A 26,457-nucleotide genomic window follows, 5' to 3' on the forward strand; every position below is an offset into this window, starting at 1 on the left:
ATAACCAAATCTTGATTAATCCCGAATGAAATACCTGCTTTAAGACTTTTCTATTTGTGAATCTGTACCATATATTCTAGGATTTCCCCTTCTCTGAGTCTCAGCCTATAGAGAAGAATGTAAAAATAAACGTGGGTGAAACTAAATTAATGATTTGGGTCATTCCCATTTGGTAAAGACAATCAAAAAATAGTTTCAGGGAATTCCCTGGTGGTCCAGTGGTTAGGACTCCTCACTGTTACTGTCGAGGGCCTGGGTTCAATCCCTGGTTGGGGAACTAAAATCCCACAAGCTATGCCGATGCAGCGAAAAAAAGAAAAGAAAAATGTACATGAACAAAGTGCTTCAGTTAATTTACCTCTGGTGAATTTTTATCCATATCTGTTAAGTCTTTTGAAAGAACTGAAAGAGCAACATCTTTTTGAAGATGCCAAAGTGTTGTAGAGTAGATCTCCATGCCTTCGACTCTGTAATTCTCAATTCTTCTAACCTCTGAGAATATTCTTTCAGCCTGAAATACAAAAATTAGTAAGAGGAAAACAAGCTGATACAATTTACATATATACTGGGAGAGTGCTGGGCACTGTTCTCATAGGACCTAAATGTTGCCTTATTTTACACGTGAATTTTATGTGAATTAGCACCAACACATGGCCAAAATGAGTAACCTTCTATGGTAGGTCAAATATTGATGCAATCATATTCATACTTAACCTAGTTTTTATACACAAGTCATGATAGGAATATAAATTCTGAAAAAAAAAATTGTTTCCACCAAAAATAAAGAAGATCTAGACAAAGTTAGTAATTAAAAAAGTCAATTATTTTATTTTCAAAAAACACTATTCCAAGTTTTTATAACAGCTTTATAGAATAACTCTCTGGAAAGGTGAGAGACGAGTGACCTCTGCAATAGAAAATCTATTTTTGTACATTTATTAAGAGGTTAAGTTGAAGACTTTAGGGGAAAAATAGGCTTGGGTGGCCACTAACCCTATGACATACTGAGCACTGAATATTTCCATCAGTGTCATAACTGCTAGGAACTACAGTCCCTGCCTAATATAAATTCCCTTTTCTTCTGCAGCACTCTCTTGACTTTAGGGTCCTTTCTCAGCTACCATGTCAAAGTTTTTTCCTTACCACACTCATAGCTTCCAGAACTGTGCTTCTCTCCCCTGAAGTTTGAGACTTGGGGCTATATGAAACTAGTTAGCTCCCTAGTTTATCAATTCGTTAAAAATTCTGAAAGTCAAACTTAGTTTAGAATAAGGAATATCAGGTCTATTTTTAATGAAATGAAGATGACAAGATAAGGAAATAGCATTCATAAAAACTAGAAAAATAGGAATGCTTAGGTATGGCCTTAAGAATAGGAATTCTTATGATATGGCCATACACCATCTAGAATTAGCTTAGATTTGTGACTCCCCTGAAATTCCTTAAAAGTTATACAGTAAAGTTTTTCATTTTTTCAAACACACACTGGTTACAAGAAAACAGACCTAACCACCTGTCAAATACAGGTTTTAGAAAACTGGTTTAAAATTTTTCAGAATCTACTGTTTCTTCTGAAAAATGATTATGCCACAGAAAAAAAGGAAAATTGGAACAAAACAAAAAATTAAGTTGAAACAAAGATTTCCTTTAAATATCTGGGTCTAAATCTGCTCTATGATTAGGGGGTAACAAAAAAATTCATGCTAAGAACCTACGAAACAAATAATTTTGAAAAGGCTTGCCAAACACCACTTCTACCTATGTACCAATTAAAAAAATCACAATCCAGCAATGAAAAAGGCTGTCTACAACTCTTTTTTATTACTCAAAATTACAAGAATAGGTATCTTCTGGATTTATTCTCTACCTGGAAGAATACTACACCCCTAGAACTCTGCATGGCTCCTTAAAGGAGCAATAATCTACTTTCTCTGAGCATGTTTTTTTAAAAAAATAGTACCATACTTCACTGTTCCCCAATCTCCTTACCATGCTTCATTTTTCCTTCATATGACTTATTGCTACATGTCCTTATACATTTATTGGCTTGTAATCTCTCTTATTAGAAAGGGGGCTTCCCAGGTTGTGCTAGTGGTAAAGAACCTGCTTGCCAATGCAGCAGATTTAAGAGACATGGGTTCAATCCCTGGATCAGAAAGATCCCCTGGAGGAGGGCACAGCAACCCACTCCAGTATTCTTGCCTAGAGAATCCCACGGACAGAGGAGCCTGGTGGGCTACAGTCCATAGGGCTGCAAAGAGTCGGACACAACTGAAGCAACTTAGCACATGCACACTTGCTAGAAAGTAAGCTCTATGAAGGCAAGCAATTATCTGTCTAGCTATATTATAGTATATTACAGTATAGAAGAGAGTCTAGGATATAATATGCACTCAAATACATGCTGAATGTAAAAAGGGCAAACAAGTGATCTTATTATCAACTTTAATTTATATTAGGTGTCTTAAAGCTTTTTTTTTTTTTCTTAAAGCTTTTTTTAAACGTTTTTCTAACTTAAGTTTAGAGGTGGGGGGAGGAAGTGCTTTGAAAGAACTGGGGAGTAAATTAGAATTTTCTTTGGCTTTAGGTTAATCATCCTCTCCTTTCCTGATATAAACAGATAACTTAAGCAACAAATATAATTAAAATTAAAATGATAAAACCTTACAACAAAAACATTATATTCTCAATTACTTACAACTTTCTTCATTGCATTAAGTTTATAAAACATACTACGTGCCAAAAATTCATCCCAGTAAGCTCTCTATATAGTAGAAAGAATTTTGATTATAAATGTCTATTACACAGTAAATACATATTTTCAGATCCAAGTAAGTAGAGTACAAATGTTCCATGAAAGAATGACTTCAGTTCTCTACAAATCTATCTCAAGTAATCCCAAAGAATTCAAGTTACCCTTAACACAAGAAAGAACTGCACTGGTAAGTTACTAATATTTAAAAAATAAAGACATTACATAATAAATATTGACCCTTTAGATCTAGCCTTCTCAAACATAATTTTAATTAAATTTAAATTATCTCTAGAAAGGCATATGCAACTTTTTTAATACTTACTTGCATGTACTCTGAAAGTTCGAAATAGGCCCTTCCAATTTGGCACAGCACCCAACCAGTATTGTAGTGGTGAGAAGGTAGGTGGCTCAAGATATTAATAGCTTCTTTGCAGTTGTATGAACACAAAGCTAAATAACCTTTCCCCATTTCACGAAGAAGGCTCATCAAACCTTCTGGGAGAAAATAATGTAGTAAACAAAGGGAAAAAGAACACAATAAAGCTGCCTGGTTTTCTTGGAAGGCTAATTAAAAAGTATTTCATTAAACATTCCAACACTGGGCTTCCCTGGTGGCCCAGTGGAAAAGAATCTGCCTGCCAATGCAGGAGACACAGGATCAATATCTATCTAGTCCAGGAAGATCCCACATGCCGCAGAGCGACTAAGCCCGTGCGCCATAACTATTGAATCTGAGCTCTGGAGCGTGGGAGCTGCAACAAGTGAGCCCACATGCTACAACTACTGAAGCCCATGGACCTAGAGCCTGTGCTCCATAACAAGAGATGCCACTGCAGTGAGAAGCCCACGTACCACAGCTAGAGAGTAGCCCCTGAGAAAAAGCCCACACAGCAGCAATGAAGACCCAGCACAGACAAAACTAAAAATGAATAAATAGTAAAATGAATAAAAAAGAAGAAGAAAAATATTACAACATCTACCCAGAAAAAAACATTTCTTTAATGAAAATAAATAAACTTAGTTAAAACAAGTGAATAAAATATAAAGAAGATTTTAAGCTTTAAAAACAGACCTGCTGCTGCTTTCTGTAGATTAAATGCCTGGATCTGAGGTGTAATTGTGGAGATTTTTCCTTCTGAAATGATTGAAGAATCTAATTTTGTGATTTCCAGGCTATCATTTATGTTAGGTTGAGTTATTCCTCCTTTATTAGTTTTACTTTTTGTTTTTCTGTTTGGGATTTTAGGTGGAAACTTCATTTTTAATTTTTTGCTATTCTCCTGTAACAAGAAGGAAAATTCCATACTTGTTATACTCATGTATTTTAAACATCTATCTAACCCTTTTTCTCAAGTATTAGATATAAAATAAACATATGGTTTTGACTGCTCTATATTTTTCTCAGAAGAAATTTTATAAAAACAAAAGTCTTCAAAGTCACTTAATTTGAAACGCAACAATTCTGAAAATAAATCATATTAACTAACTAGTATTTAAGGTACATTAGCTTTAAGCATTTCTCTTTATTCAAAGTATATCACTTTCATTTATTAATTAAAAATAAGAAAGTAAGGAGATACAACAACTACCTAATTGTCTCAGAGCACTGAAATCTGTAAGGTATAAAACTGCTGATCTATATATGTCACCAAGACTGACCATAATATTTGTCAATGGATGAAGGAAATTTACCAAATGTATAAAACTCTCCAGCTATCCAAAGAAATGTGCAAAGAAAACAAAAAATTTTCATTCACTCTTCCCACAATCTTTCCCAGTGGAAACATTTTACATAACCACAGTATACCATCAAATCCAGGAAACTGGAATTGGTGTAATACTAGCAACTAAAACTATAGATCTTACTTGTATTTCATCAGTTTTCACATGGACCTTTTAAAAAATTTTGGTGTGTACAGTTCTGTGAAATTGTGTTACATGTATGGATTTATTTAATCAACTACCACGATAAAGATTCAGGACTATTCTATCACTACAAAAAGAAATTCCTTTGTACTATGCTATAAAAGTCACATCTTCCCCTCAGTCCTAACCCCTAGTAACTATTGATCTCCTCTCCATCTCTATAATTTTGTAATTTTAACATTAAAAAAATTTTAAATAGTCTCCTAATGTATTCATTAGAGACTGAGCCATCGATGAACAGAAATTTCAGAGGAGGAAGTATTAAATAAATGTGACATACAGAAATTTTTAAATTACCTTGGTTGTAGAGCTGTCACTAGTAAAAAGTCGCGAACTTCTTCGAGGCAGTGCATTTGGGGGAGATGTGATAGTGGGGCTCAATACCTGAGGTGTTGTACTAAAAAATTATAAAAGTAGACATTTAAAAAAACCTCAGTTTATGACCATTAACTATTATTTCAAGTATATTAAAAATAGGCACTCAGCATGTTTGTATTCTAAAATTGATGAGATCAATCCTTTCCTCACCCCCCTATGAAACGCATTTAAAGAACTATTCTTGTTACCATACAGTGATATAAATCATAGCATAGATCTTCACTCTATTTGAAATTGCTAATTTGAACATAAAACAATCCACATAAAAGTTCTGGGTCAATAAATAGTAAACATCTATAAACCAATTATCTTTAGTCTTTATTTGCAACTATAGCAAGTTAAAGATAAAGAAAGCTGGACATAGTCTAAATGTGGGATATTTGCTAAATAAATATTACTAGAACAATTGATACCTGAGAAGTTATTACCCTGTAAGTTCAAACAGCCACATCAAGGGATTATTCTGCAGAATGAGAGAGGGGGACATGGACAGTAAAAGTATTTGAAGAGATAATGGCCAAAAATTAGCTAAATCTGATGAAAACTATCAACTAACAGATCCAAGGAACTCAATGAATTTGAAGCCCAAGAAAGGAGAAAACACACTAGAGCACATCATAATCAAATGGATTAATATCAATGATAAAGAAAAAATCTTAACAGTCAGAGAAAATAGACAGATTACATACACAGAGAAACAAAAATAAGGATGGCAAGAGGTTTCTTATCAGAAACAATGCAAGCACGAAGACAGTAAAACAATGTAAAGAAAAAAACCTGTCAATTAGAATTCCACACTATGAAAATATCTTTCAAAAATAAAAACAAAGGTGAAATTAAAACTTTCTTTTGAACATACAAAGGCTGAAAAAATTCATTACCAACAGACGTAGACTACAGGAAATGTTAATCACTCTGTAGAAGTAAAATATATGACAATAGCATAGAGACTGAGAAGACGAGTATTAGAATATACGTTACAAGGTTTTATACTCTAAGTGACGTGGTACAGTGTTACTTGAAGGTAGACTTTGATAAGTTAAATGTGTGATATAAACCCTAAAACAACTTCTAAAACAATAAGATAAAGAGTAATTGTTAATAAGGCAATGCTATGGGTTGAATTGTGTCTCCCAAAGGAATACGATGAAGTCCTAACCTCCAGTACTGTTAATGTGAACTTTTTGGGAAATATGGTCTTTGTGGATGTAATGAAGTTAAGAAGAGGTCATCAGGGTGGGTGCTAATTCAATATCACAGATGTCCTAACAAGAAAAAGGAAATTTGAATACAGAGGCACACAGGGAAGATGGCTATGTGGAGACAGAGGGAAATACCGAGTTGCCTACTACAAAATAAGGAATGCCTGGGGCAACCAGAAGCTGGAAGAGATAAGGATCCTCCCCTAGTGACTTCAGAGGAAGTATGGCCCTAGCGATACCTTGATTTCAGATAGAATTGAGTGAATCAATTTCTGTTGTTTTAAGCCACCCAGCTTAAAACTTTGCTAGGGCAGCTGTTGGAAACTAAAACAGGCAATAAAGAAGGTACAGTGGTGCACATCAACTATACATCAACTAAGAAAAGAAGATAAAATGGAATTATAATACAAAGAAGGCAAAATTAATGTAATTCATGTGTATTACAGTTAGTACATTTGTTTAAATGAAATGCATAATTCAGTAAATTATGTTTATATATTCTTGAAGACTAGCATATATTTGGCCTATCAATGTGCTCTGCAGGAGGCTCAGGCTCCTTCTTATCACTGAGCCCTAGGCAATCACTGCCACCTACCTGAGAGTTGGCACTCATAATGAGACTTACCACCCAGGCATTTTAGAAATATTGAGGCCTTTTATATAGTCAAGGAATATGCACATGTGTACCTATTTTAAGACTTACGGTACATGTTCACTATTTTAGGAGGTAAAGTTGTAGCTTTCTCTTAATATATTAGCTATAATTTATTTTTGAGGCCTTGAATAGGAAAAGAAATCCTATTTAACACCATTTCTGTGTGGAAATGGATTCATCATTTGAAGATTTATTGGAAGATTCATACTATGATCTACTTATAGAAATGCATAATAGGGGAAGGGGAGAATAATCTTAATCTTGACCAGTGGAGAAGGTTATATTAAAAAAAAAAGAAAATTATTTTGGAGGAGGGCTAAGAATATCTAGTTTAAAGAAACTCATGATGCAATTAGAATAAAAAGATACTTTAGCTAACTCTTGTCTTGATTTGCATTGTAATACTCAAAAATTAAATTTGCTTTTTCAGCAAGTTGGAAATTCCAAATTTAACATATCCAAAATTTACAGTAGTCATTCTAGAATTCTTGGAACAGTCAAAACCTGCCTAAACTGAAGAACTGTTTCACAACAAGAAAAGCTAAACAATATCAAATGCTGCTGCTGCTGCTGCTGCTACTGCTACTGCTAAGTCACTGCAGTCGTGTCCGACTCTGAGCAACCCCATGGACTGCAGCTTACCAGGCTCCTCCGTCCATGGGATTTTCCAGGCAAGAGTACTGGAGTGGGGTGCCATTGCCTTCTCCGATCAAATAATGAGACCAAATAAATACCTTGTTTGTGGGCCAGAACTTTGTGTCTGTGCAACAAGAATTGGAGTTACTTCTCGACTATTTCCACTCTGTGAGAAGACAGACTTTGTTCCAGTTTGGCCGATTCTGGCAACAGACTGTAAAACACAAAAAGTCTAAAGTTTATGAATTATAAATTGCATTGTGAGTGGTAAAAGACATCATGATGTACCCATCTACATTTTCCCAATACAAGATTTCATATTATATATTGTCTGTCATCTGAAAACACAAACTATTAATGTCATTATTGATGTCATTTTAAGTTAATTAATTATTGTTATATTAGAATGAACATCATCCTATTTCCTCATATTAAGCTCAGTATTTTTACCCTTATACTATCCTTTTACCTCTCGACTTCAGTTATCAAGGAAAGGCTTAAGATTCCTAGAAGCCATTTATTATGTAACTTTACCAGTTGGGGCTAAGTGCTAAAAAATTTTATGACAGCTACTATTCTCAAGATTTATGATCTAACTTAGTATACATAAAAAATAATACACAAAGATTTTATATCCCTTCTTTGGCACTTAATAAAGACAGTCTTAGAGTAATTCAGATTAGTAGACTAAAAAACAAAAATCACTGGGTTATTTTCCAAATTCTAAGAATATTGCACTGAATTAGTATTTCTTTTTGATGTGTTCAATCTTCTGGTCTGTGCTTTCCCCTTCTCTCTTCTCTAATTTATCATCTTATTTCTATTTATTTTCATCACTTAACTTTTTTATAAAGCGATCTCTGTGTCAGTGGATATTGAAAAAAAAACATTTTACAATGAAATAAATTTCTCCAAAAATTAGTTACTGTGATAGTCACTGTACATAATTCTGAAATTGCACATTATAAATAATCACTAATAACAACTTTCTCACCATATATGAAAGCCTTATTTTGACCGTCTCAACATTTAACATCATTGATCATGCCCACCTGCCTCGCCCTTCTGAAACTTTGTGTAATTTCTAAAATGTTTAGTGTAGTATCTTGATTATTTGTTCTACCACTTCATTTGCTGGCCCCTCTTTCTTCCACTGTTTTAAATTAAGTTCCTTAGCAACTCTCTCTTTCTTTAGGAGAGCATGGTCATTTTAACTCTTTAATTATTATATCACTTGGTCATATTCTTTCCTCTATAACTAACTATCCACTGAATATTTTCACCTATTTTCTGGCCATTCCTTATTTAACAAAGAACTATCTGCTGAACTCACTACTTGGTTTGATATTTTTAGTTGATACTGCAGGCAGATCTGGAAGTATAGCTTTTTCAGGAATGTCTTGTAATAGAGTAAAAGAACAGAGGCAGAAGAGGCTTAGATTGGGCAATGAAATCATATACGCGTTCACTGCCTAACTTGTCCTTCATTACTCTGACTCATGGTTTTGGCCTACTTCCCCTGGCATGCTAACCACTATCCTATTATGCCTTCTCATAATTGTAATAAACTAATTTCCACATATATATGACACTCTCATAATAATACAACAGCAGGTAGTTGCCAACTTTTAAAAAAATCAATTTAAAACACAATCCCCATATTAAATACTTTTAGTCCACTTTTACCACTCTTGAAGTTCCTATTATCACTCATTAAGAAGCTATCATAGAAAAAAACTTTGCTAAAGTTCAGGAGTAAAAGAGTAAAAACAAAACAAGAAGAAACATGTTTCTCTGAGGGTAAAAGGGCTATCTCAGTCATTCGCATACCAGTATGACTCATTTAGCTTTCATTTCTTAAATATCCATTACGCACAGCAACAGGTATTTACATATATAACCTAATTTAATTCTCACATAAGATACCCTGCACCACAGATATGTTTTAAATAAACCTCACTTTGGCCTCTACTGCCACAGACAGTAAAAGAACATTATAAAAAGAGTCACAGTTGCAACGCAGTCTTGTTGCAGTATTTACTATAAAGATACTATGAAATATTTTTCATTTTACAACACTTTTACTCCACACCTGAGGATCCACCAGGTGGATAATAAAAAATTTTTATTATCACAAAGAGCTAGCTTTATGTGAGTCATCTTTTTTCATGTTAATATTAGTACAACTAAAAAACAAATATACTGGTAGGGACAAGCAAAAACCATGGCAGATATAATTTCCATTATTTACATTCAAAGTGATCGTTTTAATTTTGTTTTTTAAAAAAAGGAACTTAAAAGTAAAAATCTGAATATGCTTAATTAGCTATATGCTGAAATAAACTATACTTGTGAGTTACAAACTTACGTGGTCAAAAAAGCAACCAGTTTTGTGTCTCCTACTATAACCAGGAGGCTATGATAATGATGACCTTCTTCTACATTTAGATAACTTCTCTAAGGCAACAGCAATTCACTGTATTTTACACGAAAAATACCTTTTTTGAAGGGGCTCCGGTGGGTGGCACGTCAATTACAGAAGATGTATTAGTGTAGTTTTGTAAATAGGATCCATCTCCAGGACTTGGGGTTTCTAATGGCAAAATCCCAAAACTGAGAAGAGGTTGAAATCAAGGTGTCAAAAAGTCATCAAGGCATATATAAAGCAGCAGTATACTTAAATTAGAAGGTCTAAAAGGAAGAGAATGGCAAATCAGTCTTGGGGGCATTGAGGATCTAAGGGGCAGATTAAAAATAAGCTGTGAATATAGACTATTCCACCCACCAAAACTAAAATTGAAAAAAAAAAAAATCAAATAAGGAACTAAACTGAGCAGTAACTACTGATCTCAGGAGATTTATTAGAAATAAAAAAGAGTAGCTTTGTAAAAGCTAAGATCCAAATCATCAAATTACTTCAAATTCTTGGAATTTATGTGATTTAGACACTATTACAAAGAAAATGTCCTTAGAGACCAATGAACACATCTGTGGATTCAATGAGTTTTGTAATCTCATGGTGATACTACTTAAGTAGTTTCCTGGCCCTGGGACCCAATTCACAGTCTGTTCTAGCTTATAATTTTTATTTTGATTCTTTTGGAAATGCATCCTCTGGCTTGGGTTCCTGTATTTATACATACATATATTTCTAAAAATTTTCACAAAATATTTCATATATTGATAGGTGTCAATCCTTTCCCATTTTGGAATATAGCACTTTAACCATTGCTATCACTGATTATAAGCATCCCAACATTTTAAGAGGTTCATTGCTATTCAATGACGCATAGTCATAAACACAGTATCTTTTAATGCATACAACAGCTGAATAAGGAATGCTTAAGTTTTAAAATTTTATCCAACACTTAATATGAAATTCTTATCACAGATACTGTATTTCTATTACTTCATTTTCTGAAAATGGAATAGACACATTATTGACTTATTAAATATCTCTATTTCCATAATGATTTAGAAGCTGCTATTCATTAATTTATATCACTAATATAAGGAATTACTCTAAGATCATTTAATATTACAGCACATTTTAAAGTATCTTTTATTTATCTTACCTTGGGGTTAATGGGCTAAGAGCAGCTGGTCCTCCTAATAAACTTCGACCAGTTTTTGGTTTATTTTGAACCTGTTTAGATAATATGGAAGTTCCTGTTCCAAGAGGGACAGTATCTGGTGAAATTACAGCTGAATCAATATAAGACACTGAAGAATCTGTATTCAACGAGTACTTTGAATTGGAAGATTCTAAATTCAGTCTGTTTAATTCCTGAAACAGAAAATTTCTACCATGTCATTTACAATACATTATTTAGCTCAGATCACTGTTTTTCATTTTCACAATATTTTTAACACTAGTGTATAATACACTTACAATTGTGTCCTGGGGTGTTTCTGTAAGAACTGTCTCAGGCTGTCTGTGAGATAAACTATGATTAGATACTAGTGTTGTGCAAGAGTTGGGTAGACAGCTGCTAAAATTCTGTAAAGATGTTAATTTAAATGTTTGGTCAGGATCTGGCTTTTCACCTGTGAAAGGGGAAAAAAAAAAGTTTGCTTCTCAGGAAATGAAGGTTAAATTAAAAAAAAAAAATGCATAAGCCAGCAAAAATAAAGCCTTATCCAGAGTTTTAAAGTTCTATATATTTCAGTGAATCAGATTTATCTCCCAAAAGCTCATCCCTCAGTTTACTGTAAACATGTACACCAAAGATAAAGCTGTACATTTAGGAAATAAATTGAACCACAATGAAACTGACTTTAAATATAATAAATAAATCACAGGAAAGTACAGATTTCTGTGTTTTAAAGCAGAAAGCAACTAGATCTCATTTCGCTCAAGGTAAGGAATGAGGGTGGAGAGGTGAAACCTTCTAGAAATCAAAGCAGAATTTTAAGCACTTACATGTATATCAACACAACATTTTAAAATGATCCTTCATGCCTCCTAGAGCATATATACTGTGACAACTCCCCACCCCATATTATCCAGGTCTCTGGGTATTCTACTAATTTCTTTTCTTATCCAGAATGCTATTTTGGCTAACTGTACTCACAACACAACTCATTCCTTGAGGACACACGAAAGGACACATTATTCCTGAAACATATGATTCTACCTTACTTCTTGTTCTCAAGTTTAAAAGCCTTTAGCTTTGAAAAATATTTGTCTTGTGCATATATAATTTGTATCACTTTTCAAAAATTAAGCAGGGGGGAAAAAAGGAAGAAGAAATGGGAGAACCCTCTCCTAACCACCTCTACAAACTTACCTATTTCACATAATGATTCAAAGGGGGACCAGAGGAAAGGATTTAAACTAAGGCTCTTTTGGTAACATTCTGATCCTTTGGCAAGCCGATCTGTCTTGCTGTAAAGACAAACAAATAGATCAGACAATAAAACCTAAAACATCTATTACAAAGAAAATTTGATATAGAAAATTAGGTAAATCTTATGTAAGTTCTGCGCATTCTCTTCTAAATTCTTCCTTAAATGATCAATTTCTCCTTCTTACCATCCTCCAATCTCTATTATTTAGGGTATTTCAAGTCAAAAGTCAGGTGAAAGCAAATAGAACATGAATTGAAAGGCATGTTAACAAAACAAACAAGCTATCATTGCTTTCTTAGATACTATAATTGCTTTTCATTTCCTTTTGGACATTACAGTTAATGAGGAGATATGGGAAACACGCAAATATTTCAGTGTTATTCTTGATTTTAAATATAAATCCCAGTGGTAATTTTGAAAGTGACTTAAATGCTTTAAGTATAGCATATTTAAATGAGAAGATATTTTAACAAAGTAGAAGTGGCAGCTCTGAACAAAAAGGAAAATTCATGTTTCTTTCTAAATTGGGTGTATGAAGGCTTACATTCAAAATATGGACAACATTCTTAGGACTCTATATACTTGAACCAATCTGGAAATTATTAGAATAGCATTGTGGCCTCCCTAGCTTTTAAATGGGAGAGAAGACGAGATTGAGGGTTAGTAAGACTTGTATGGTTTTTCCAGCAGTCATGTATGGATGTGAGAGTTGGACTGTAAAGAAAGCTGAGCGCCGAAGAATTGATGCTTTTGAGCTGTGGTGTTGGAGAAGACTCTTGAGAGTCCTTTGGACTGCAAGGAGATCCCACCAGTCCATCCTAAAGGAGATCAGTCCTGGGTGTTCATTGGAAGGACTGATGTTGAAGCTGAAATTCCAATACTTTGGCCACCTGATGCGAAGAGCTGACTCATTTGAAAAGGCCCTGATGCTGGGAAAGATTGAGGGCAGGAGAAGAAGGGGATGACAGAGGATGAGATGGTTGGATGGCATCACCGACTCAATGGACATGGGTTTGGGTGGACTCTGGAAGTTGCTTGCTGCAGTTCATGGGGTCACAAAGAGTCGGACATGACTGAGCGACTGAACTGAACTGAAGACTTGTAGAGCTTTCAGGTTAAAAAACACTACTGACCTGGTTTAAGACTGAAATTCTTCATTATCTAAAGGAAAAAAATTAAGATACAGCAATTTTCCCAAAACCCCGTGGTTTTATAAAGGACCAGATGGCATTGAACTAAGATGTTCAAAACAACCCTCAAATGAAACTATCAGTTAAAACACATAATCTGTTTATGTGCTGTCAGTATACATCAGTGAAATGAAAAAAAGATCCCCTTGGGGAACTAGATATTAATGTGCCTTACTCGCAAATTTTGCAAGTGAGTAGAAACTAGAATAAATGATGTAATAAAGACAAAAAGTACCACTAGTTGAAGCTTATTTAGCTTCCCACATTTGTCTAATTTGACCCAAGAAACACATGGACACAGAAAGAAACAGGGGAAGGAGACAAACTTTCAGAAAAATGTAAGTTTTATCCAAGTCTGTATCTAAGGATTGCTTAGATGAAATTTCTTAAAGGAACAATAATTGTAACAAGAATGATATATTCATTTACCATGTATAGCAGGGTAACTTAAAAACAGGAAACAAAGACATAAGAGTATTTTTGAAAAGTAAAAATTAGGAGTGGAAAGTGGAAAATGAATGCTTGGGAACTTTTGATATAAGGCCAGGAAAAGAAAAATACAGTGAAAACTCAATGTTTGAAGATTATACAAAAACTAACTTATGTTACACAGCCCCTCACCGTGTATATACCTAAGTACGGTTTGCCTATTTACTTATCTTTCATGTGCTCTCTTACAATTGATTATAAGCTTTCTGAGAATAGGAAACTAGATTTCTCATGATCTGATTAACAGACCATAAAATAAATGTAAAACAAAATGTCTACTAAGAAGAGATTAGATACACACACACATACACACACATGGATAGATACTGGTATGTATAAATAATAAAAAAGTTAATTGGGATTGGGACAACTCAACACCAGAAAAATAAACAACCCAATCAAAAAGTGGGAAAAAGACCTAAACAGACATTTCTCCAAAGAAGACATACAGATGGCTAACAAACACATGAAAGATGCTCAACATCAATCATTATTAGAGAAATGAAAATCAAAACTACAATGAGATATCACCTCACACTGGTCAGAAAGGCCATCATCAAAAAGTCTACAAACAATAAATGCTGGAGAGGATGTGGAGAAAAGGGACCACTCTTGCACTGTTGGTGGAAATGTAAATTGATACATTAAATATAATTTAAATTATATTCAATGTAAATTGATACAGCCACTATGGAAGATAGTGTGGAGATTCCTTAAAAAACTAGGAATAAAACCACCATATGACCCAGCAATCCCACTCCTAGGCATATACCCTGAGGAAACCAAAATTGAAAAAGACACATTTATCCTATTGTTCACTGCAGCACTATTTACAATAATTAGAACATGGAGGCAACCTAGATGTCCATTGACAGATGAATGGATAAAGAAGTTGTGGTACATATACACAATGGAATATTACTCAGCCATAAAAAGGAACACACCAGTCAGTTCTCATGAGGTGGATGAATCTAGAGCCTATTATACAGAGTAAAGTAAGTCAGAAAGAGAAAGACAAATATCGTATGCTGCTGCTGCTGCTAAGTCGCTTCAGTCATGTCCGACTCTGTGCAACCCTATAGACGGCAGCCCACCAGGCTCCACTGTCCCTGGGATTCTCCAGGCAAGAATACTGGAGTGGGTTGCCATTTCCTTCTCAAGTGCATGAAAGGGAAAAGTGAAAGTGAAGTTACTCAGTGGTCTGACTCTTAGCGACCCCATGGACTGTAGCCTACCAGGCTCCTCTGTCCATGGGATTTTCCAGGCAAGAGTACTGGAGTGGGGTGCCATTGCCTTCTCCGAAATATCGTATACTAATGCATATATACAAATCTAGAAAAATGGTACTGAAGAGTTTATTTGCAGGGCAGCAATGTAGAAAGAGACATAGAGAACAGACTTATGGACATGGGGAGAGGGGAGGAGCAGGTGAGATGTATGGAGAGAGTAACACGGAAACTTACATTACCATATGTAAAATAGATAGCCAACAGGAATTTCCTGTATGGCTCAGGAAACTCAAACAGGGGTTCTCTATCAACCTAGAGGAGTGGGATGGGTAGGGAGATTCAAAAGGGAAGGGGTATATGTATACCTATGGCTGATTCGTGTTGAGGTTTGACAGAAAACAACAAAATTCTGTGAAGTAATTATCCTTCAATTAAAAAAAATTAATTGGGGAAGGAGCCAGATGTGGAGTTATAATAGTCACATCTGGGAGACAGATCTATAATTACTCAATAGAGAGATAAAAGGAGGAAAAGATTTAATAAAATTAAGCTGCCTGGAGTGCCCCAACTTTAGATGAATTTTTTTAAAAACTAAAACTCAGAGAGGAGTTTTCCAAAGGATTGGGGTTAAAAATAACTATTTAAATGGCACTGGGAAGAAACAGGTTAATCTAAGAACCAGACTTAAATCAGTTGTGTCCTAAAGATGCAAGTCTCATGTGCTACTGTAGACAAAAAGACCAATGAAGTGTCTATATCAAAAGTACTGGAGATAAAAGATAACAAGCTGTAGCTTCAAAACTATAACAAGGAGGTTTCTAGATTACTGGGTGCAACTTTGGTCACAACAGGCATATGATGGTTGAAATGAAAAGCCAGTTTTTGGAGCAGGGTTGTGCCCTATTGGATACCTGACCTTTTAATCTTTACAATAAATAAAAATAATTATTTCTCTGAAAAAGAGGAAAAACCTTCCTTCATGGTTAGGACTTGATACAAATGTACCTTCAAAAATTTTAAACAAGTGATCTTGTTTTAAAATAACTAGTAATACATATACAGCATTTCTGTGATTTAACACTTTCCCTTTATTTTATTAAACTTTATTTTGATATAATTTTAGACTCACATAGAAGTTGAAAAAATAGTATAGAATTCCCTACACCCAGCTTCCCTTAATAATAGCTTTCAACATAACCACAGTACAATTATCAAAGCTGAGAAACTGATAGTAATATAATACAGTAAGGGCTTCCCTGGTAGCTCAGCTGGTAAAGAATCCATCTGCAATGCAGGAGACTCCAGTTCAATTCCTGGGGTTGGGAAGACCACCCCAGAGAAGGGATATAGGCAATCCACTCCATACCTTGCCTGTAGAATCCCCATGGACAGAGGAGCCTGGCTGGCTGCAGTCCATGGGGTTGCAAAGAGTCGGACAAGATGGAGCGACTAAGCATAATAATATGGTAAACTAAACCACAGGATTTAATTTGGATTCAGCAGTTTTTACATGCACTTATTTGTTTGTGTATAGTTTTTATGAAGTTTTATCACATGCATATATTTGGGTAACTACCACTACAATCAGGATATAGAACTATTCCAAAGTCCCAAAGAAACTCCTTTAGCTACCTCTCTATAGCCCCAGTACTCTTGCCCCAATTCTCATGTCTGAGAACCACTGATCTGTCTCTATCACTGTAATTGTGTCATAACAATAATGTTCATTAATGCTGTCACAGAATATGTAAATTTTTGAAATTAGCCTTTTTTCACTTGCCATAATGCTCTTGAAATCCATCCAAATTATCATGTTTATCAATAGTTTGTTCATCTTTATCACGGAGTAGTAGTTCATTCTAATATTGCAAACAATTTTCTGGTAATTTGAATTATTCTTACTTACCAATATACATGTCCCAACAATGAAAGAGTAAAGCAAGCTGAATCACCAAACTCAGTAACAATATCATCATGGCTTTTTTGCTTATTAAACACTCCACCAGATAAGATCTGTTCCCCTTCTGCAAGCCTTTAAAACACACATTTACAGGTTTAAAAAAAAGTCAATATAAAAAGCACAGTGTGTAAAGACATTCTTCATTACCAATGTACCTCTTACTATGGAGATACAGTAAAAAGTTCACGGTACCTTTAGAATAGCAATAAACATGTATGAAGAATCATTTGGGAGATTGGGAATTTACCATCTTAAAATTTCAGTCTTACCCTTTAAAAACAGAACTAGTTACCTTTAGTCTGTATGTGCAAATCTAGTCTGAGCAACATACACATTATTCACATCAAAAGAAATGGAAGACTGTTATGCTGGGGAAAAGTATGAACAGCTCTTCATTAACAGATGTGGTGGTCCTTCTTAGTTCTATAATTCCTTGAAGTAGGGATTTGCAAGCAGGTTAAACAAGACTAACATTTTAATTAAAAATTGCATACTTAATAGCCTCAATTATTTTTAGGTTTATAATTGAAATGTGAATAGCACTTCATCTCTTTTTATCAATTATGTTTTCTTGATATAAAAATTACAAATATTTCCCAAAGGGAAAAAAATTTGCCTGATTTCACTATATATTTTTAGCATATCAGTTTGTAATTGTTTGTTTTTTAAAGTTTTTTCCAAATCATCACGTGGAAAACTCTCAAGTAAGCTTATATATCCTAAACATAAAATGTGATATCTAAAGATTTTTTTACTATCAGTGGGATGTTTTAAAAACTATAAATATTTATAAACGGGATAAGAAAGTCTAAGGTAAGAACTGGCTTAAGAAACTGGCAAATTAAGTAAGTATATTTTAAAGAATTCAAAATTAGAATCTTCAGAGTAGAAGTAATTCAATAGCAAACGTCTCAGAAATTTTATATATATATTTTAGCTTTAATTTAAAAGTCATCAATTAGACACTGGACAAATAAAATACTTACCAGACTATGGAGACTTTATGGAGTTTATTTATATCCTTTCACTGTATACCTATAAACTAAATGGGGTTTATTTGTATCCTTTGACTGTATACCTATAAACTAAATACACAGGCTTTACAGTTATCTGTTTAGTCACCTTTACCACTATTCCATTTCTCACAGCACAAAAAAAAGTCTGACAGAACATAACTACCTAAATCTCTAGCTGCCTCCAGATTCAGAATATGGACAGCTGACTTGGTTGAACTGTCGTATGCCAAAGAAGTGTTCTCCTAAATCTGTCCCCTTGCTTAAAAGGAGTAATGGTTCCCCAAAAGAATGATTTTGAAGGGCAAATAACTAAATTACACAACTGTCTAGACACAAGGGAGCATTAATTTCAGATGAACTGGGAAGTTAGGTTTTCAGGCTTATTACAATTAATCTAGCAATGAAAGCAAAAGAAACAACACAGGATCATTTTACAAAATCATAGGAATTAGTTACAACTTAGGTTTCTCCAGATTTAAATTCTATTCATACCATAACAATAAAATCTCTTCATAACAAAATAATGCTGCTGCTAAGTTGCTTCAGTTGTGTCCGACTCTGTGTGACCCCATAGATGGCAGCCCACCAGGCTCCCCCGTCCCAGGGATTCTCCAGGCAAGAATACTGGAGTGAGTATTTCCTTCTCCAGTGCATGAAAGGGAAAAGTGGAAGTGAAGTCGCTCAGTCGTGTCCAACTCTTAGCGACCCCATGGACTGTAGCCTACCAGGCTCCTCTGTCCATGGGATTTTCCAGGCAGGAGTACTGGAGTGGGGTGCCATTGCCTTCTCCGAACAAAATAATAGGCAGCAGCATTTCAAAAGCTACTGAAATAGACAAAACTCTACTACCAGGAGGGGAGAAAGGGAGTCAGAGTCTAATCCATCAAAAGAATTTTATCCAGAATTCTACAGTTAAGTAGAACAAAATTAGGTAGAAAAGATTTAGAAACTTACTTGCTGAGATCAACACAACATTTTGCAAGCAGGTATTTACATTGCGGTGTAGTACAACTGTGTCCTTTCAAAAGTCTATATGCTTTATATGCTTTTCCTGAGCGGTAATAACAGGTTGCCAGTAAAAACAAGGCTTCTTCTGAGTGTACTAAGAACAAATACACGCAAAAAATTGGCTGTTATTCAGTATGTTGAATGGTAATTATTGTTTATCTAGCAATACGTAAACAAGTTTAGCAATAACGAAAAAAATGAGGCATGTTATTCAATACAAAAAACAATTTATTAATTCAAATTTCAATTAAGGAGAAATACTTTCCTGATACAAAAGTTAGTTCCCCAAGTCCTGACTACCTTCTTTCCAGAAGAAAAAAAGGAAATACAATGAAGACAACTGTAGTATTCTCTGTAAATCCTTAAGAAAATCAAACACAGGCACACAACTGCCCTTAAATAGACTACCAGAAAAGCTTCTTGTTTTTATGCAGTATTTTTCTGAGAGATCCTTTGAGAGGATAGAAGTCAAATTTCATGAGAGGGAAATTCAGGGTTATAAACCTAATTATCAATCTGAAAATTTCTACATTAAAAAAAGACCAAACTGGAAAACAAACAAAACTCTCTTATTTCTAATACCACCATATACATAGTAGATTATATTCAAGATAATTTAAGATAAAGGAAAAAAAATTCTAAATTGTGAATACCCACACTATATAAACATTCAATTGACAGACTTGACACTTGTCCAGTAACAATAATTAAACTGCTCTTTAATGGCAAGAGCTGAATTATTTATCAACCTCTTTCCTTTTAACATTAGGAAATGCCTTGTTAATGAAATGTAGCATTCTTCTCCTTTATTTACTCTCTCCCAAACTGACCATCACCCCACTTCTATCCTCACAACCTCCCAACCAATTCAGATGAGAGTCTATTTTTTTTTTCTTTTCTTTTTGGCCACTATGCACAACACGTGGGATCTTAGTTCCCTTACCAGGATCAAACCCTCGCCAACTGTAGTAGAAGCACAGAGTCTTAACTACCAGGGAAGTCCCCAGATGAGAGTCTATAGAGGTAAGGATAGAAAGAGGGAAAAGCTTAGGTTCTATACTTCTAAAAATGGGTTATGTAATAATATCAGGAGACTGAGGGACCATTTAAGCCTGTGATTCCCCAAGTGTGGTCCCTATACAAGCATCAACATGACTTTGGAGCTTGTGAGAAATGAAGTTCTTGGGCCCCATCTCAGCTCAGACCCACTAAAATCAGTAATTCTGGGAGTGGGGACCAGCAATCTGTGTGGTAACAGACCCTTCAAGTGATACTGATGCATGTTAAACTTTGCGAATCACTAAATTTAAAGTACAGATAAACTTGCCACATCTTTCTGCAAAGCTAGCTCAAAGATGTGGGATAAAAAAAGTAGCTTGAAATTTTCCTTTCATAAAGGTTATTTTTTTTCTTTCCTGTTGCAGTATGCCATATATGCACAAGCAAAAACCAACAGAACTCTTCTTCTCTGGTCCATCTTATGATTTTTCATGAAACCCTACTATAAAAAACAATGTACAATAAGATGTCGGGTAGTAAATGATATGAATTTTAGCGTACATGTGTTAATAGGATCTACAGTAGTATCATTCAGAAGTAAAAAAATGGGGACCTCTACTGCAATGGAAGCAAATTGTTAATTTCATTCACCTACAAGTGCTAATTCACATAAGTTAGAAAGTGTGATTTCTTCTAGATTTTGCAAATGCCTGGTTTCTTGTCATCTAATAAATTAAGCTTTTAAAAACTAATTATTATACCAAAACACAATGGCTCTCCAAAGCTAGTTCAATTTTGAGCCATAAAAATGCTTCACCAAATGTTTGTTTACAAACACTGAGTATTATCTAGGTTAATTTTTCACTGTGCTAAAATTCCATAATAACATAAAGATGCCAAATATTGTGTGTATGATTTTAGTGTCATAGTGCAATTACTTTTTTGAAGTATGATGACTTAAAAACTATGTTTAATTGAGATTATGGATTGGAGGTTTAATCAAACCTTAAGCTTAATGAAACTATAAGATAGTGAAGTAAATTGAGAACAACTGGAAAGATCGTGAAATATATGGACTAAAAGGGGTGGCTTTTTGAAGCTTCCCAGAAATAAAATGACAGTCCAAACATAGCTAGTGAACCAGCAGTGAGTGGCTATAATAAACCTAAAAAGGACAGAGTATTGACAAATAGATTTCATCTGGAACAGGAACTTCAAATGACTGACAGTGGCTGCCTCAAGTGCAAAACTCAGAAAAACTCTAAGGCTGATCATGGCTTTGCTAGTATAAGTGTGCAGGGATCATAATAACAGGACCTGGAAATAGCTATAAATGTCTGCATGACATTTATTTGCCATCCTTTATTAAGAGCCTTAACCAAAATGTGATTGGGAATTATATGGTCCATAATACACAGTTGACCCTCTGGAGCTGAGCTCTGCATCTGCAGTTGGTTGCATCTGCAGATGCAAAACCCATGGGTAGTCCTGAGATGACTGTATTCTATAATCAGGAATAAAGTAAACACTGATTCCACAAAGTCACTCTTAATACTGATAAATCAATCACGTATGAGTTAAATCAAGGCACATCCATATGACTAAACACAGTTCAAAAAAAACCTGAATTTTTTCAGAATGCATTGTCAGGTGAAAAAAATGAGTTACAGAACAATACTTGAAACTCCTCTTCTTACAAACAGGATAGGGTAGGTCATTTAATATAAGCTCAAAATAATTAAGAGGAGCTTAAGCTTGCATCCTTCAGACACACTGCTATCAAATGGGAAGATGAATTAGCTTCTCAGTGCTTTTAAACCAGATAGAGACCTCTTCTTCATGTTGATTTATATGTAGCCTTTTCCAAAATGGACGGGTTTTGGTAAGACTTAAATGTTTGTTGAGGTGAGTGCTCTTTATCTAGCCTTGATAAACTCTAAATACCACAGAGAACTCCTTAGAAGTTAGAGTACCGTGCTTGCTGCCCTGTCACAAACACTTAAGTTTTAAGTATTCAAAGAACATAACACCTATGGAATCATTTATGATTTGTGATACACATTTCATCTTGATTATCTTTTAAGTTCTCACATCACCTACAGACAGTACAGCACTCGGATTAGAGTAATGACACTAGAGCCAAACTGCTTCTTTAGTTTGGATTTCCACACTATCACTTATTAGCTATGTGACTCAGGGCAAGTGAACTTCTCCGATCCTCAGTTTTTTCACCTGTAAAATAAGGACACAGTGATACCTACCTCTAAGTACTTAGTGCTGTTAGAATTAAATGAGTTAATATATAAGAACTTTGGATAGTGTCTGATATATAATAAGAGCTGTATGTGCTATTATTAAATTATTATTATTGACCTCCTAAATTTACAACATCTGACTAGTCATCTGATATTTACATGGGGTATACATATATCCCACAATCTCAAGTGATTCCATTTTAATCACTTTTTTGCTGACTGATTTCAAATGCCTGGGTGCTATACTTTACATATGATGCAAGATTCATTCCACCCTTTTCGGAGTCATTTCTGTTGTTGAACACTTCATCTATATATACAACTTCAGTATTTTAATACCATTCTGAATTTTTATTTTCCTCATGCTTGTTCACACCCTAAATTTCAGTACTAACTGGTTCTATACTTGTTGTAGATGATGAGGGTTAATAATATTTTTAAATACTTTGAAAACATGATTGGTGTAAATACACCACAGGTAAGAAGGCTGGAGGAAATTTTAAAAGGAAATGGCAATACATAGGGAGAAAGCAGACAGCCATATCATACAGGTCTTTGCAAGCTGTGTAAAGATTTAGGGATAAATTTTTATAGCTATTATTATACATCTCTAAAAGGTTTTACAAAGTAAAAAGAACGGGGTTGATTTTGGAAGGGGGAATTCAAAGCAGCAGGAAAGAGTAAACATGGGAAAATTAATAAGAAGGCTTTTCTACTAAGACACAGTGGTGTTTTAGAATAGGGTGGGAACATTATGAATCCAGTTCTGCATGAATTGAGTTTGATATATGTGATATTTATGTGAAACATCTGATCGATGCAATGAAATAGTTGAGCCTTGGATTTAAAAAGATCATTGGGAAGACCAGAGTCTTAGTTCACTAACACATAATGAAAATGAAAACTATAATGATTAAAAAAAAATAGCATTAGGAGTTCCCTGGTGCCTAGTGGTTAGGATTCTGGGCTTTCACTGTTGTGGTCTAGGGTTCAATCCCCGATTAGGGAACCGAGATCCTGCAAGTGGCATGGCATGGCCAATAAATGAATAAAAATAAAAGAATGTTTTTTAAAAGTAGTATCATCTTTTTCATCAGTAATAATTTAACTATGACAGTAAAAGAATAGGCTAATGGGCCAGATATCCTTTTTGTCCCCCCATATGACAAAGTGACTTGAATTTCTAGTGACAAGATATATTTATAAAATTTTCCACTAGTAATGGCCTAAAAATGATACAATATGTCATATTTTTAGTAGTATTTGGACAACTTCCTTCAATGATGACCTTAACATAACTGGAAATAATTTTTTTTTTTAATGTTGCCATTTGCAGTCACATATTTCTGTGAGTTTGGGCTCTCACTATAATGGCTAAGACAGAGAAGAGAATCAGATGCTGAATCTTTTACTCTGATTAAGTTCTCTTCAGCTAAGCTAAATTTACGGAAAGCGCTATACTCAATGCAATTTCCACACCTGGCCCATTAATCATTAAAACCGGTAAAAAGCTGTTGAACAATGGTCTTAGTTTCTTCATTTCTAAAATGGTAATAGCAATGTCTATTTTATAGAGTTGTTGAAGACTAAATAAAGAATAAGTATTAAGTACTCAGAATACCTAGTACACAGTAAGAAATCCATAAATAGTAGAAGGGCTTATTATTGAGCTGGAATAGTATCTGCTCCCATTGCACTCCCATTGGACCTCAAGGAAATACAGTGAAGAGTAGTTAGGTTTCATATTGAGAGAAACGAACAATGAGCAACTTTCCTCGAGTTAAGCACTGTATCAGAAACAGATAGAAAGTGGATTAAACAGTTTTATGTGGATTAATCTGGAATCCTGCCTCAACTCTATGGGAAAATCCGATCATCTAAATTTGAAACCACTTATTAGCAAACTTTTGGAAACTAACTATAATAACTAGAAACTGCCTAACATTAACAAACTAAAAAAGAAAAAGTATAAGTCAGGAAACATGAGGGCTGCTTAGGTATCAATGAAAATATATGTAAGTAGATTATCCACAATAAACCTTGCTTTTATTTGCAGAGTTGGGCAATCTGTTGTATTACCTTCTTTGTAACGCTCTCACTTTTCTCAGTCTTTTCATTTGGACCTAAGACTTCTGCTCCATAGATCTTCCCAACTTTCCTCAAGAGCTCCTATTCTTCCCTGAGGACCTGACAGCACTATCAAAGGGATGCTAATTCCCTCCTATCCCAAGGTAAGCTTGGTTTCCTCCTTGCTTCTCCCAACTATTTTATTTCCAAGTACCATCCTTTGCTCTTTTGTGAAATCCCCTGCTGGTGACATTCATATCTTCTCCTTTTAACTCTTGGTTACCAAATTCAAGACATTCTGCTTCATTAATAAAAGAATTCTGCACCTCATTCACAGTCTTCCTCTATGTTATTTCCATACATCTACCAACTCAACTTCATCTGGATTTCCCGTACCTCTCCTAAATCATCTTATTTATCAATCCCTATGTTAACTTTTCCTCTGTAGTTTACATTTCCTGATCCACACCTTGCCTATATTCTTAATGTTCTTATCCCCTGTCCTTTTTTGACACATGTCTAGCAAACCCCTAATATCTACTTTCTATGCCTGCAGTTCAGTTACTAAGCACTTTATTAGAATAAAATTATGTAACTGAGCAGAAAGTTTCCATTACTAGTTCATGCAGACACACAAAAATAAAACTTACCTACAATCATGAAAAAACTTTTGGTAAGTAATCCAATGGGAGGTTACTCAATAAGTGGGAAAATTGAGTTAAACACTGGAGTAAAAAGAAGGCAGCACTGTTTCTAGTTAAGACAGTTATAGTATAGTAAGATAATAATACTTCCTAAATTAATTCATAGACTTATATGGTTTCAGGAGAGCACTGATCAAAATATTTGTGAAATTTCAAAACATTAATAAAATACATATGTAAAATGAAAGAATTAAAAGGGTATTCCTACCAAAGAATGAAATGGCGGGAGACAGGCATTATTAGGTGTTAAAAGACAATATAAAGTGTTAATAATAAAGTAGTATGATATTGAGTTAAAAATAGAAAATCAACTAGTGAAAGAGAGGAAAGGTTCTGGGAACAGAGTAGATCATTTTAAAAAAAAATTTAACACAAAGCCACGTAAAATACCATGTGGGAGGGAAAAAAGCATTTAATAAATGACACTGACTAAATTAAGTAATAACACTATGATACATTTTTTAAAACTTTTTAAATTACCAAAAACGATATATTTCTTGAGTTATAGAAAAATGACAATTTTTCCAGCTACTGGAGCAATTGTAGAAAGTTTAAATGATAAAGCTACTAAATAAAATTTAAAAGATTAGATTATAAAAATCAACAGAATTAAGATTAAAAAGCAAACAATCTGGGGCAAATATGCAATAAACAAAGATAAGAGTCGACAGAAACAGGAATAAATGTAAAACTAACACTTGAGAAAATACCCAGCATCCTTCAGAATTATAAAAAGGAAGACAAAATACTTCACAATTTTCTAGTAAGCAAAAACACATTATAATGGTAAATCTGATACTGATAGGGCTACGAACGAAGTCTTATACTATTGGTGACACAGTGATTATCACAACTCTCTCTGCTGGGTTATCAACCAGGCAAAAGTAATTTGTTGTAGAGGTGCTCACGCATTTTGACTTGTATGGGGCTTTCCTACTGCCTCAGTGGGTAAAGAACCCACTTGCCAATGCAGGGACACGGGTTCGATCCCTGGGTCAGGAATATCCCCTGGAGAAGGAAATGGCAACCCACTCCAGTATTCTTGCCTGGAAATCCCATGGACAAAGGAGCCCGACAGGCTATACAGTCCACGGAGTTGCAAAGAGTCAGACATGACTTAGCGACTAAATGACAACC

General features: G+C 34.5%; 1 protein-coding gene and 1 non-coding gene across 8 annotated transcripts in view; one reads left to right on the forward strand and one right to left on the reverse strand.

Moving 5' to 3' along the window:
- CDC27 (cell division cycle 27) overlaps positions 1 to 26,457 on the reverse strand; it is a 51,939-nt gene that overhangs the window by 13,714 nt on the left and 11,768 nt on the right. For 3 of the 7 annotated variants that reach the window (XM_081576502.1, XM_081576501.1, XM_081576499.1), the window contains exons 3-13: positions 19,242 to 19,389; positions 17,218 to 17,343; positions 12,343 to 12,440; positions 11,445 to 11,599; positions 11,128 to 11,339; positions 10,051 to 10,165; positions 7,651 to 7,766; positions 4,979 to 5,078; positions 3,828 to 4,035; positions 3,078 to 3,247; positions 359 to 511 (exon numbers count right to left, since the gene is read on the reverse strand). In XM_081576502.1, the coding sequence (XP_081432628.1) occupies positions 359 to 511; positions 3,078 to 3,247; positions 3,828 to 4,014 (510 nt within the window). In that variant the 5' untranslated portion in view covers positions 4,015 to 4,035; positions 4,979 to 5,078; positions 7,651 to 7,766; ... (4 more) ...; positions 17,218 to 17,343; positions 19,242 to 19,389. Of the gene's footprint in view, positions 1 to 358; positions 512 to 3,077; positions 3,251 to 3,827; positions 4,036 to 4,978; positions 5,079 to 7,650; positions 7,785 to 10,050; positions 10,166 to 11,127; positions 11,340 to 11,444; positions 11,600 to 12,342; positions 12,441 to 17,217; positions 17,344 to 19,241; positions 19,390 to 26,457 lie in introns of all 7 variants that reach the window. The other 4 variants (XM_081576500.1, XM_081576498.1, XM_081576497.1 and 1 more) reach the window with 3 other exon arrangements.
- Positions 205 to 277, forward strand: TRNAN-GUU (transfer RNA asparagine (anticodon GUU)). Its single transcript has one exon. It is a non-coding gene; the product is annotated as a tRNA-Asn (tRNA).

The sequence above is a fragment of the Giraffa tippelskirchi genome, chromosome 3 (genome assembly GCF_054371585.1).
Source record: "Giraffa tippelskirchi isolate mGirTip1 chromosome 3, T2T-mGirTip1v1.2.pri, whole genome shotgun sequence".
Taxonomy (NCBI): domain Eukaryota; kingdom Metazoa; phylum Chordata; class Mammalia; order Artiodactyla; family Giraffidae; genus Giraffa; species Giraffa tippelskirchi.